The sequence below is a fragment of the Acanthopagrus latus genome, chromosome 15, assembly GCF_904848185.1.
Source record: "Acanthopagrus latus isolate v.2019 chromosome 15, fAcaLat1.1, whole genome shotgun sequence".
NCBI lineage: Eukaryota > Metazoa > Chordata > Actinopteri > Spariformes > Sparidae > Acanthopagrus > Acanthopagrus latus.
In genome coordinates, this window is record NC_051053.1 from 24,684,361 (window position 1) to 24,697,207 (window position 12,847).

At 42.0% G+C, this 12,847-nt stretch overlaps 1 protein-coding gene and 1 long non-coding RNA gene across 4 annotated transcripts in view; one reads left to right on the top strand and one right to left on the bottom strand.

Moving 5' to 3' along the window:
- Nucleotides 1-106: 106 nt before the first annotated feature.
- On the bottom strand, nucleotides 107-12,290 carry LOC119033567 (acetylcholine receptor subunit alpha-like). The gene is made up of 10 exons (XM_037123871.1): nucleotides 12,057-12,290; nucleotides 6,781-6,923; nucleotides 4,481-4,525; nucleotides 3,815-3,924; nucleotides 3,501-3,696; nucleotides 3,168-3,405; nucleotides 2,845-3,068; nucleotides 2,548-2,662; nucleotides 2,261-2,385; nucleotides 107-1,505 (listed from the first exon to the last, which is right to left on the bottom strand). The coding sequence occupies exons 1-10, from the start codon at nucleotides 12,109-12,111 to the stop codon at nucleotides 1,377-1,379; spliced, it is 1,380 nt and encodes a 459-aa protein (XP_036979766.1). The 5' UTR covers nucleotides 12,112-12,290; the 3' UTR covers nucleotides 107-1,376.
- Nucleotides 4,653-12,847, top strand: part of LOC119033570 — a 112,985-nt gene continuing 104,790 nt past the window's right edge. The window contains exon 1 of one of the 3 annotated variants that reach the window (XR_005079295.1): nucleotides 4,653-5,021. This is a non-coding gene — a long non-coding RNA (uncharacterized LOC119033570). The remainder of the gene's footprint in view (nucleotides 5,022-12,847) is intronic. The other 2 variants (XR_005079297.1, XR_005079296.1) reach the window with 2 other exon arrangements.

A 12,847-nucleotide genomic window follows, 5' to 3' on the forward strand; every position in this document is an offset into this window, starting at 1 on the left:
TTCGCTCCGCTAACAACAAGCTTCAAGCACAACACACATCAACAAGTTCCACAGAACTGAACATAATGCAGTAATCATTAATAAACAAGAAATAAATAAAATGTCATCAAATAAAGGATTAATGACCTTTATTCTTCACTCTATTTCACATCTACACAACTGCAAATATAAAAAAAAGTCACTCTTTCCTCATCAGGAATCACAGCTGCAAAATAAATCAAGTTGCCCTCAGCTGGTTGCTGATGACACGGGCGGCAACACCGCACCTGTGATATATTTCTCCATGGAATATTTTCACATCCATTGCTTAACAATGTTCCTCTCTATGCCACTGTTTGCAAGATTAAATCTACACAAAACACACAATTCTTATCAGTTTTAATCCTGCAACACTGAAACGATAAACATTCATTTCTTGCCTTTATCGTCTATATTCACCGGTAACTTTACCTTCAGCGCACCTGTTGTTTACACATTTTCACTGAAAAATACACATGTTGTTTTTGAAAAGCAGCAGATCACTTAAAACGTTTTTAACCACAGTCCTTCAATGTGGTTGAAAATAATTTAACAACAGAGTTAAGAGGAAATAAACATTGCCGCTAACCCATGAACATTTGCAGAATTCACAACCATCAATATAACCCAGAACTTGAGAAGATAAATGAGTGTCAGGCAAAACAAAACAATAAAACTTCCGGGTGGAGGAAACATCTTGCCTGCACTCCAGGTCAACTTACGCTCAGCCAATGGAACTGCTAATTAAATTGCATAAAAAAATACAATTAGATTACTTGGTCTTGTTTTGAGCTAGCTGAACTAATCGTCCTTTCTCACCTGTAACATTTTTCTACACAGACATTCACTCAGAGCTGAAGCCCTGGACTGACCTACAGTAATGGGATTTTCTGTTAATAGAAAGTATTTTCAGATAATGTAGCATTCATTCTCAGCACAGTGAACATGCAAACCTTCTCAGGGTTAAACTGTTTCTTTTTTTTCTGTTTTAATATTTAATTCAAGCTGCCAAAAGACAAAAACAAATCAGTTATTACCGTCACGGTGTTCCACACAGAAGGACTAAAAATACACTCATCGAGCCCACCGGAGTGAATTACAGCAGTAAAAGCCTGTAGAAAAACAACTACAACAATAGAAAACATTGTTAGTGACAACAGTAGATTCAAGTATGACCCATCAAGATCACAAATACACAAACTTCACAGCGTTTAAAAGTCGAACTGCGTCTGTTTGCATGTGAGAGACAGAGGGAGGAGAGAGCGAACACAACCTGACCCAGTCCAGTGATAAAACTCCTCTGATGCATCTCCCAAGTGAGAGAAAAAAATAGAGCGACTCCCTCATGGGTCGGGCCTCTACAGCGTGTTGAGCTCGATGAGTCTCCCAGCGAAGACGGCGAGCGTCCCGATGATGCACACGGCCATGAACACGCAGAGCAGGATGTGGTCCAGAACCATGGCGACGAACTTCCACTCCTCTGCTGCCTGGAACACGATGAGACGAGAGAGCAAGAAGGTCACGTCTGAGCTCCTGTGACTCTGGATCATTGGTTCAAGGATGATGTCATGGGTCATTCTGTCTCTGTTCACCTTAATAAAGTCACGTTTTTAATAAAATGTTGCTACTTTATATTACTTTAAGCAGACACAATGCTTGACATTATGATGAATTATCAATTAATGAAACTGACAATACCAATGAGGTTCTACTTTTGGTCCCATATGAGCATCTTGTTAGCATGATATTATAGTTATTAGCTGATGGGAGTCGGCTTTCACCATAACCTTGCACGCCGACTTCAGGGAATATCTTGACATAACGTCAATGCTGTTGTTTCTTCAAAGTCTGTTGATAACACAAGTTCATTTTTGAAGTTTTTGAAACTGAAAAATACAAATAAATTTAATATGAAGCTGGTTGTCTCAGCTTAGCACAAGGAGTAGTAACAAAAATCAGCTTGTCTGGCTCTGTCCAAAGGTTTAAAAAAATCTCCCTATCAGCACCTCTTAAGCTAATTCACATGTTATTTCGTTTGTTTATTCTTTTTTATTCTTTAAGGTCCTTTCTTGTGATTTTTGCTATTATGATCACTTAAATTAAGCAGAGTAAAACGAAAAGAACATTTAACTTGTGATTTAATGATGCAGATAGAGAAGCGTCTGAGAGCAGATCCAGAAGATCCAGATGAAGATGAATTTTGGATTTAATATTCATATCCATGCAGGTGTTGTTGTCTTACATTGTTGGATTCCTCGTCTGACTTCATGGTCTCAGCGATGTACTTCACCCCTTCAATGGCGCTGCGGACATCAGGGTTTTTAGCGATGGGAGACTGGTAGGTGACGGTGGTGGGGTTGGGGTTACCTGCAGAGGAGAGAGAGAGAGCAGGGACAGGTTGTAGTCATGGAGATGCTACATCCATCCAATTTTCTTACCGGGCTCACTTGGTATCATCTCTGTGATGGACAGCTGTACACGGCTTATTCCATCTATGTCAAGATGTTTGTCATGTAGCTGGAGCCTTGCCTGAGATGTCAGAGATGTCCATGTCAGTGGGGAACAACCTCTTCTGCCGGATCTCCTGACCTGGACGCTTCATCGTTGAGAAGAACATCATGTTGGGAATGGTTTCGATGAAGACCTGAGAGGCAGACAGACGCAGATGTTGATTCAAACAGTCACACATATATATATATAATATATATATATATATATATATATATATATATATATATATATATATATATATATATATATATATATATATATATATATATATATAAATAAATGATCACAGGCAGATAATACAAGCAAAACAGAAACCTTGCGGATCCAGGGGGGCATGGTGTGAGTGCTGGGCGAGCGGTGGTGCGTGTTGATGACGATGACGGTGATGATGATGGAGGCGATGACAAACACCATAGTGAAGAGCATGTATTTCCCAATGAGAGGAACGGCGCTGGAGGTGGAGGGGATCAGCTCCACGATAACCAGCAGGAAGACAGTGAGAGACAGCAGGACAGAGATGGAGAGAGTCATCTTTTCACCTGGAGACACAGAGACGGACGAAGACAGACGTATTTATACAAAAAGTCTTGGTGCGAAACATCAAATTTCTCCTTATAAGCTCACCGGGATCTACGTACCGGAGTCGGTAGGCAGATAGAAGACCAGCCCGGTGAGAAAAGAGAACAGCATGCAGGGAATGATGACGTTGACGATGAAGTAGAGCGGCAGCCGCAGCATCAGGAAGTGATAGGTGATGTCGAGGTACGGCGTGTCGGGACAGCAGGTGTAGTAAACCCAGTGTTTCCAGCTCCTGTAGTCCTTCAACACCCATTCACCGGACTCCATGAAGTTACTGAGGTCGGGCCGATCGCTGTCCTATAGACGACAGAAGAGAGGGAAATAATCCCTGTGATATAAACGCAAAGAGTCACTGCAAAGAGGATAGAAGTGTTATAACAATCGACACTCACTGGGTTGATGACGACCAGCAGGCCGTCATACGTCCAGGTTCCCAGTTTCATGCTACAGTTCTGCAGGTCAAAGGGGAAATGGAGCACAATGATCTCACAGTAGCTCTTAAAGATGGCCGGAGGGTTCCACGTTATCATCCCCGTGTGCTCCAGCAGGACTTTAGTTTCATGGATGATGGCAAAGTCACCGTCAGCACTGCAGAGGAGAAGGAGGAGGAGGAGGAGGGGGAGGAGGGACAGAGGAGAGGCTGACTGTGACAGCAGCAGTGAGATGTTTAAAGGACATATGAAGGAGACAGAGGACGTGTGTTTACTTGTTGTATAGCACCAGGTCAGGTTTCCATATGTCGGTCGAAGGGACTCTGATCTTCCTGATGCCTCCGTAATCATCCGGATTCCACTTCAGGTTCACATCCAACCATTGCTGAGGTAGAGACAGGAAAACTTAAGATCATTGTTCTACAAATGTACTGATACAACACAATTCAGTGGTTTCATTTCAACCTGAAGGAAGACGATTTTGTTAGCAGAGCAAATAATAAATAAGCAGCCAACGTGATTTCAAGATCTCAATTAAATCACCATCTCTTCATGAGCAAATCAAGGCTGATATGTAAAGGAGGATCATTTATTCATGGCCTAATCTGTGAGATATATTCCAGGTAAATGCAAATAATTTACTTAATGTATCATGAGAATACACACGACAGATTCATTGTGATAATCCAGGTAGTCGTAGGTGTCACAGGTCAAAACTCTGACAGCACTTAAGTCTGGGAAATGAAGTTACATGAGCAGAAACAGTGGCGATAAAATCATCGACTGTCACAAGCAAAGTTAAGCATAATTAGTTACAGAAAACATGAATAACTGTTTCAGAAACAACAGAGATTATCTTTATAAACATTGCATTGTAGTTTACTATTGTTATCAGGATTTCTATATGATTTACATATCTTACTGTCTTTATGAACACTTACCTGTCTGAGACGGACGTTGCTGGTCACAATCTGGTTGACTTCATCCTGAGTGATGCAGAAAAAAGACACAAAAGAAGAAATATTACAGTTCCTGTTACCCTTTAAAAACAATATCTTAACTCCCTTTCTTTGCCATTTAAAATTTAAATTCATTTTTTCTAACTTAAAATTAAAGGCTGGTTTTCCAACATGTCCTCCAGCGTCCAGTGGCTGCGCACGCGCAACAATCCGCCAATTAACGCCGAATATTGCCGGTAGATCAAAGGAACTTGTAGTCCGGAAAAACTTATCATTTTTGGAGGCAACGAGGTTTTTGGAGACGCGCACCTTGGCGCTTAAATTTTAGGATAAACGAATGACTTCTTTTGCGAGCAGTGAACTTTTATTGTCATTCACCGTCGACAGCTTGTGGAAAAACTGCGGATACTGAGAAAGAAACAGCGGGAGACCTGGAGCAGGAGTCCAAATGTCGTCGAGGGACTTGTTGTTTTGAAGCCACGGTGAGGAGACGAGGCGAGGACCCAGAAGGAGAGCAACAACAGTGAGAGCGAGTTTTCTTTTCAATAAAGTGTGCTGCTTGGAAATTGTTGCTTTTTCTGTGTGAGCCGACTCACACAGGTGAGGCCGCCGAGCCTTTTTGCATTATGTGCTCATTAACATAATGTGCTCATTAACATAATGTGGCTGAGGTTATAAGAGTTGCTCCACAAGCTTGTGACGTGCTGTCTGTGTGTGAGAGGTTTACAGAGGTAAACCTTGTTTGTTGAGTGAACTGCAGGTTCGCTGAGAGGTGTTGTACAATATCTCTCACTTCACTTGGTCAGCAAATAGAAGTTTTGATTGTCAGACTTTCCTTTGTTGATCCATAGATTGATGTGATTCTGTCTCAGATATAAATATGATATATTTTACATGTGTTTAACTTCAGGCATGTTGGCAGCAAAGTTTCACACATGTTGCTGTAGTTGCTAACCCACTGCTGTGCTGCTGCCTGGTGACTGGCATGGAGTTTAATTTTTACTTTTTATTCGATAACTTGTCTGCTGGATGTCTTGTTTTGGGCCTCATAACGCAAATAGGACATTTCTTTAAGTTAGAATATTCATGAGAAGTGGTGGTCTTTTTTTTCTTTATGTTAAAGGTGCATTATGTAAGAGTTTTAGTTTACTACATTTATCAACATAATGCGCTGAACAGCTTTGTTGTGATGTCTAACCAGCTAATCCGTCCCGAAAATAAGTCCAATTGGATAGCTCCTCCCTGTTCCTCTTCCCATCTCATCATTCTCTGCCCAAACCCACCGTGTCTTTACCCATTTCTTGCTAGATTCTCCGCCTGAAAACCTCCAAAGCTCCTGTGCCAGCAGTGTAAACAACACAAACACTCGTCTGGTGCTCTGAGCTCCCAGTCTGGGCAGAATCCAGCTAACTGAGCTAACACAGTTTCCCTGGTTATATGTTGTCCTCTTTTATTTCTGGCATGAATTCAGCAGCTACCCAATTCTTACATAATGCACCTTTAAATGCAGAGAAAGCTTGATATGGTGAAGAACTTTACAGGTTGTCACTCAATCACAAATTGCCCAGTGAAGCGAGGCGAGGACCCAGAAGGAGAGCTACAAACGGTAAGAGAAGCTTTTTTTTTAAAATCTGAAATGTGTTTGTGTTGTGCTGCTTGTGTGTTTGGCCGCCGTGCCATCGAACCAACACACAGGCACACACTCGGCCGCCGAGCCCTTTCAGTGAAGATGTTTATGTCCCTGTCAGCTTGTTGCATTATGTGCTCATCGAGCATCAGAAGTTGATTTCAAGCGAGCTGTTGCTTCAGTCCCGCCTGTTTTGCAGTATGTTTGCATCATTTCGGCTGCCATTCCATCACATGTTATGTCGCCTTGTGACTTGCTGTCTGTGTGTGACAGGTGCATTGCAATTAGGTGAGAGATGTTGTAGAGTCTGTTGTAATTTCACAGTAGTTGCGTTAGTGCACAACATGTCACCCTTTCTGTTTTGCCTGACTTCCTTGCCTGCTTCAGTACCAAGGACAGTGACAGATGCAAAGCAGATTTTAATTTCTTGATGCATATGTTGCTTTGACTTGTTCTCTGATTAATTTGACTGTTTGCATATACGTTTTGATTATGTTATTTGCTCTAACCTCAATTCGGTTATTTGATATATTAAGCCTCAGACATGTCGGCAGCTTGGTGTCACACGCGTGATTGTCATCGACCCTGTGATGTTGTGTTGGTATGGAGAGAAATTAAATGGCAACTGCCTCCAGGCTAAGAATCAGCGGCTTACCACACTGATCAGCTGTATCAGTTGCAGTCCCACGGTGACCACCACCGGCTCGCTGAAGTGGTTAACAGGACGAACCACCTTGTTGTAACCAGTAAACAGGGTTTTCACCAGACTAGTCTCATCCGCCGAGCTGGAAACTGGACCTGTGCCACACATATTAACACAGAGAATCAGACTTTATTTTGTTGGACAGTCTCTGCTTGATGAGTCTCATCCTCCAGACACAAGGAGGTCAGAGATCAGTCGGAGTGGGTGATCGATAAGGAGAGAGAAGCAAATACTTGGGCTGTGTAGTTGGTGTGGAGTAATGAAAATGTGTGCCGTACACAAACTCTGATTCATACTTTCAAAACGCATTTTATTTCAAGCTCACTTCAGCTGATGCACGCGGTCAGTGTGACATGTCGCCATACCCAGCTGACGCCCATGTCCCCACAAATGTTATCGTACTGGAACTGAAATCACAGCTGAAGCGAGTGGGGAGCTGTGATTCACACGCCAAACATTTCCCTGGCTTACAACCAGCAACCTGAAACCCTGCAGAGTGACTGTGAGAGAGTTCACAGGAAGAGAGGACGACAGGAAGGGGTTGGGAATTATCTTGATGAGAGAGAGGCAGGGACAGGCAGACAGAGAGACAGATCAACAGCAGCGAGTCGAGTGACTGGAATTCCATATTGGTGAAAAGCCTCTGCTCTGAATGCCCCATGAGCTGTCTAAGCGCCGCGATCAAACCTGTTTCTCTATAAGTCCTTGGATCGAACCTAATCTGGGCGCTAAGAGGGAGTCGGGGAAAACCACCTTCCAGGCAATCCACTTGACATTAAGTCTGGATCAGTCAGAGTTCAGAACAGTTAACCTGCATTTAACACCCCCTCACAGCGAAGGTGTTTCCAGTTAACAGGCTTACTGTTTTTTTTTTTTTTTTTTTAGACAGTGTCTTTATGAAGCTGTGAATTCTGATATATACAGATGGGATACACGCCATAGAAATATACCACACCTAGAAAAAAAAATCAATTGATTCAGTTAAACAGAGACAGGAGAGGAGCTTTTGGTTGTCGGTCACATTCTGGCAGTTTGACAAACTTTGTTTATGAATCAAAAGTTGGTGTTTTGTGTGTTTACTGCAACTGGGCAGTAACATGGTGCTGACCACAATTAAATATGTTAAATTGAATATGTTAAAAACAGATGACAGATGCATAAACAGTTGGAGTTAGATTTTAATTAGAAGTGCTTGTAGCGAATACTTTTATGTGATGATGAATCATAGAGTTGATGGTGAGATCAACTTCTGCATATATTTTTGCCTCAGATTTTTTCTCTGACTCCTTGTTTTACGTTTGCATGCAATATCATGTCTTATCATCTCAATGTAATGAACTTAAATTAACGTACATGTGACACAAACTCTTTGGCTGGTAAAAAACAAAAAATGCTTTGATGATGGATTTTCTTTTTGGCCAGAAGTTAATTTCAGAGGTGCAAGACTTGTACCTGGCAACATCACTGTGCTTAAATTTTAATGAGTATCAGTCCAATCTTGATCCTGCCATCATTATTCTACAAGTGGACCACTGCTTCACCTTTTGTTCCCGTAACCGCAGTAAACACATCACGTAGTTTTGTCACAATGTGACTCAGCAGATTAGCTTTGTGCTGCTAGCCAGGTTGTGACCCGTGTTACATCCTTTGCATGTTATTTCTGGCATCCTGCTGGCGATCCACACTCAGCCTGAACTGAGCAGGCGAGGATCCTGTTTCATTTAGCCAGCAAGAGCATAGGACACACACACACACACACACACACACACACACACACACACACACACACACACACACACACACACACACACACACACACAGTTTATCTTGGTTCCCTTTCAGGCCTTTTTTGGGATCTTTCTCAAACACGTTGAGGCTCAGTGTGGTGTTGTTGTGTACAGTGCCGATGTTCATTTCCTTGGCTGTCAGCCATTGTCTCTATCTGTCACTGGCTTCCTGCTCCCTGTCTGTTGTCCTGTGAGCACGCTTTGATCTGGCCACATACAAAAATAGAAAGGGAGAAGCAAGGCTGGCCACTTGGAGCTGTCAGTCATTGCCCACTGGACTCTAATTTCCGCATGAACCACCACTGCAAAATAAAACAGCTGAACCGCTGTCCATTTTCTGCCACTTGCTAGCTGAAATGTAACAAAAGTGCGGCTGAGATGATTGTATCGAGTTCATGTCCACGAGGATGCGGGCATGTGTCAGCTATAGTACCAATGACACTGGCATGACTCACATGATGGGCTGGAAAAAAATGTTATTGGAGAAAATGAAACACTCTGACTGAAGACGCATGTGAGCAGGGCTTTAAAAGGAAAAAAATAGGTTGCCTGTCACCTTCAGATTGCCTCCTCTGTCTACTTTCCCCGTGACTCTTTGTAACCATTGGAAAATGGGCATGAATTGTTGCATTCCAGTGAAATTGCATTGTGGGTAATGTAGGCATCAGCTTTTGTAAAAAATAAAAAAGAAGACTGTGAAATAAAGAACTGTCCAACAGTTTTATAGGAGTGCACTGTTAGACCAGTGGACTGTTTTAAAACATGGCATCTACATTACCCACAATGCAACTATCATGTCACTGAGTGACATCACTGGGCAATATTTATCAAATTACATGCAGCTTTCTCTGGAGTCACACAAGGGTTTATGCTACTTTTTTTCACATGTAAGGTAGTACTTCCCAAGACCTCAAAACACAGTTAACTTTGTAAAATAGGTAAAATTACCCTTTTAAATTCTTGTGTCTATATGAGAATTAAATTAAGCAGCTGTTTATGATTTCTTGTTTGTGATTCACTGAATAGCATAAGCTGTATGAAAAGGCTGCTGAGATTTAGTTTTGTAGTGTTATCATCAATAGATTTAACCAGAGACAAAACAATCATGTTTTCACTGTGGAATGTCCCGTTTTGATATACCGACATACAAGCTCCAAGCCAGTAAATATTTTTCAAAGAGGACGTGTAGCATCCGGCAATAGAGACCTTCAGATGATTTACCGAGCGCCATTTTTATTGCACATCTGCAGTGATGCAGATAATGTCCAACTGGTGGCTCGCAGGCCACATCCATTCATCCCGACACATCACCTCTATCTGGCCACCTCATCAATTTTTTCTCAACATTGTTGTATTTGCCGTCAACCAGATGGATCAGTGAATTGGAATGGAAAAATACAAGTAGCACGTGTGGAAATCAATAAGCTGGTGATCCTTCTTGTGCAGAATGCATGATGTAGGAAGAACTGAATGATAAACACTAAACATTTGATGTGTTGAACATCAAAAACTAATGTGACAACAATTCCAAACTCTTATCACCATTTTGTTTTAAACTGCATGATGTATCAGAGTTCACTAAATCTTTTTTTCTACCCTCATATCCTGGAACACAATAAATCCTGCATATGTGCATAATATCTCTGCAAATATAATATTCTTAGGTTAAAGCCTACTTAAGTGCACTAAAGTGCAGTGCGATCGACTCAGAGGACGCTGGGAAATCACACTGTTCTTGTTCCTTCTTCCTTATTTCATTTAAAGTTAATCTCAAGTCATATGTTCTCTTTGAGAGTCTGCCAAAAATCCCTGATTCTTCACAGCAGGTATGAGTAGATCATGTAATTTGATGTGATTTAGGTGTTTTCAGTAATTGAAGTCCTCGTCTCTTTATTAGCTTTTTCGCCGCTCGCCAGATAAACCAGTCATGTTACGCTGTAATTACTGTCCTCCGTTTTAAAGCGGAGTCTGTAAAACACGCGGTTACGAGCATTTAATTAATGTGAAGTGTGTTCATTTGCAGGAGTAAGTGGATGAGGATAAGACCACACGCGCTTTACGGGCAAAACATTTATTCAAATGATATACAATATATCATTAAAGAGGAGATGAAGCATAGAAATAGGGTTGTTAAAACCTGTAAACTGCCTCTTATTTTGACGAGGCAGCGGAGGCCTCTGGGTGTTAGGCTGCCCAATACTTTAAAGTTCAAAGGTTTAATCCTCCCAAGAGACGACGTGTGCACCGACAACCATGTGTACAGTCCAAGTGTCCTTGAACAAAGACCAACACACCCATACCTACTCACATAAATCACTGGTGAGGAGGACATCAGCTACGGTAAATGACTAAAATGTGAATGTGGAGGAATGCTAACAATGCAGAGCTGCTTCTTTTAGGCTTCCTGAAGGACAAATACTAAACACTCTGTCATCACCAGCGCTGATCACACAGAAGTCAAATGGCAGAAATTCAGATATTGATACAAACCATTCTTAGGTGCATGTGTGTGTAGATTTGTCTGCCTGCTAATATTGTTTATACCATAATAAGAATCCCTTTAATATCTCTGGGTGTGTGAGGATGTTTGATCAAAGGCTGTATTGGATTTCTGTGAGTTTTGTATCGTTGTGATGAAGCACTTTGATTTGCCAGGTATTGAATCTACTGAACTGGCCAAAAATAGACTCCTGTCTTGTTATTTTATCCTTAAACTGTTCAGTTTCTTTTTTTTCTCCAGCAGATAGTTCTAAATAATAGTATTAGTACAACAAAGTAAAAATATGTGTACCATGATAGAGGATTTCAGTGTTCCCTGTCTCTTGTGTTGTGTCTCAGGCCATGTGTCTGGAAGCTGTCTCCTGTTTCTGAGCATGGCCACTTGACACACGAGTACAGTCTCTGGAGAGATCAGCACTTTATCCACACTGAACATGCATTTAGCAACAAGCAAAGTACTGTGCCTGAATACTTGTACACAATCTTCACTGAAAATACACCTGACAAGATAATTTCCTCAAAAGCCCACTTATAGCTCTGTGTTGAATTTGGCATCTTTCTTCAGCTTTGTTTGCAGCTGTTTGTCTTTTTTTTCTATCCTCCTGGAGCTGTCTATAAGTACTTTACATCTAATGCAATTAAAAAGTCAATACCGTGTTTGTGTGCACAGTTGAGAAGTTGTTATCTAAATAGTTGAAGTTGCTGGTATTGGATTTAGACTTGTAGAATCAACAGTTAATCCCTCTTTGAAAACATTTTTGTAGTTTGTCGAACCACCGAAAAAACACTTCCAACTGAACTTTATTGAGACATTTTCTCACGCTGCGCTGCTGCAGCAGGTTCAGAAAACGTAATCAAGACGGTTGAAATATCAAGATCCTCACATGCACACACCCAAACTGAACACACACACCTACACACACACACACAAGGAAGACTTACCGGCAAATACGCAGAGAATCCATACCAGCATGATCTGGACCATAGAGAGGTTCATATCTCTACCAGACGTTTATACAAAAAAAAAAAAAAAACACCCCTTAAATTTACAGCATCCGTTTGATAATGTGTTGTTCACCAGTTAGCGGGTTGCGAGCCAACTCATTCACTGACTTCACACAGAAACAGACACATGCACGAAAAGCTGCACCAGTCACCGTGGAGTTAAAGTGAGCGGTGGGAAGGTGGATCGGCCAGTAAGTGAGCTCTGGTTTCTCCTTTCCTCCTCCCCCACGCAACAACATCCCAACCTCTCAGCACACTTCAAGGCACAGGAGACAGCTGGTAGAGAGAGAGTGTGTGTGTGTGTGTGTGTGTGTGTGTGTGTGTTGAATATACACAAATCAACACTGTCATCATTTCTCACACGCGTGGAAGTTTTTCTTGCGGCGATGACTCCAGTATAGCGTGTTATATCAGTGGGATAGAGAGGCTGAGGGCAGTGAATGGCATTGAGACACAAAGCAAAGGGGACATGAAGAAAGACAGGCAGGCAGACAGACAGGGGACAGGGTAGAGACAGACACAGGGAGGCAGACAGCTGAGAGCTGTCACTGACGGAATGAAAAGCATGTGCACACATGCTCCTTCCCTGCCACACACACACATATACACACTGTGCCCACAGCCCTGCCAGCATGCGTCCCAGGACAGGAAAGCGACCAGCGTGCGTCTCGGTGTCGGACCGAACAGCTGACCAGTTATACATCTTCCAAAGACAACAAAGGTTTAAG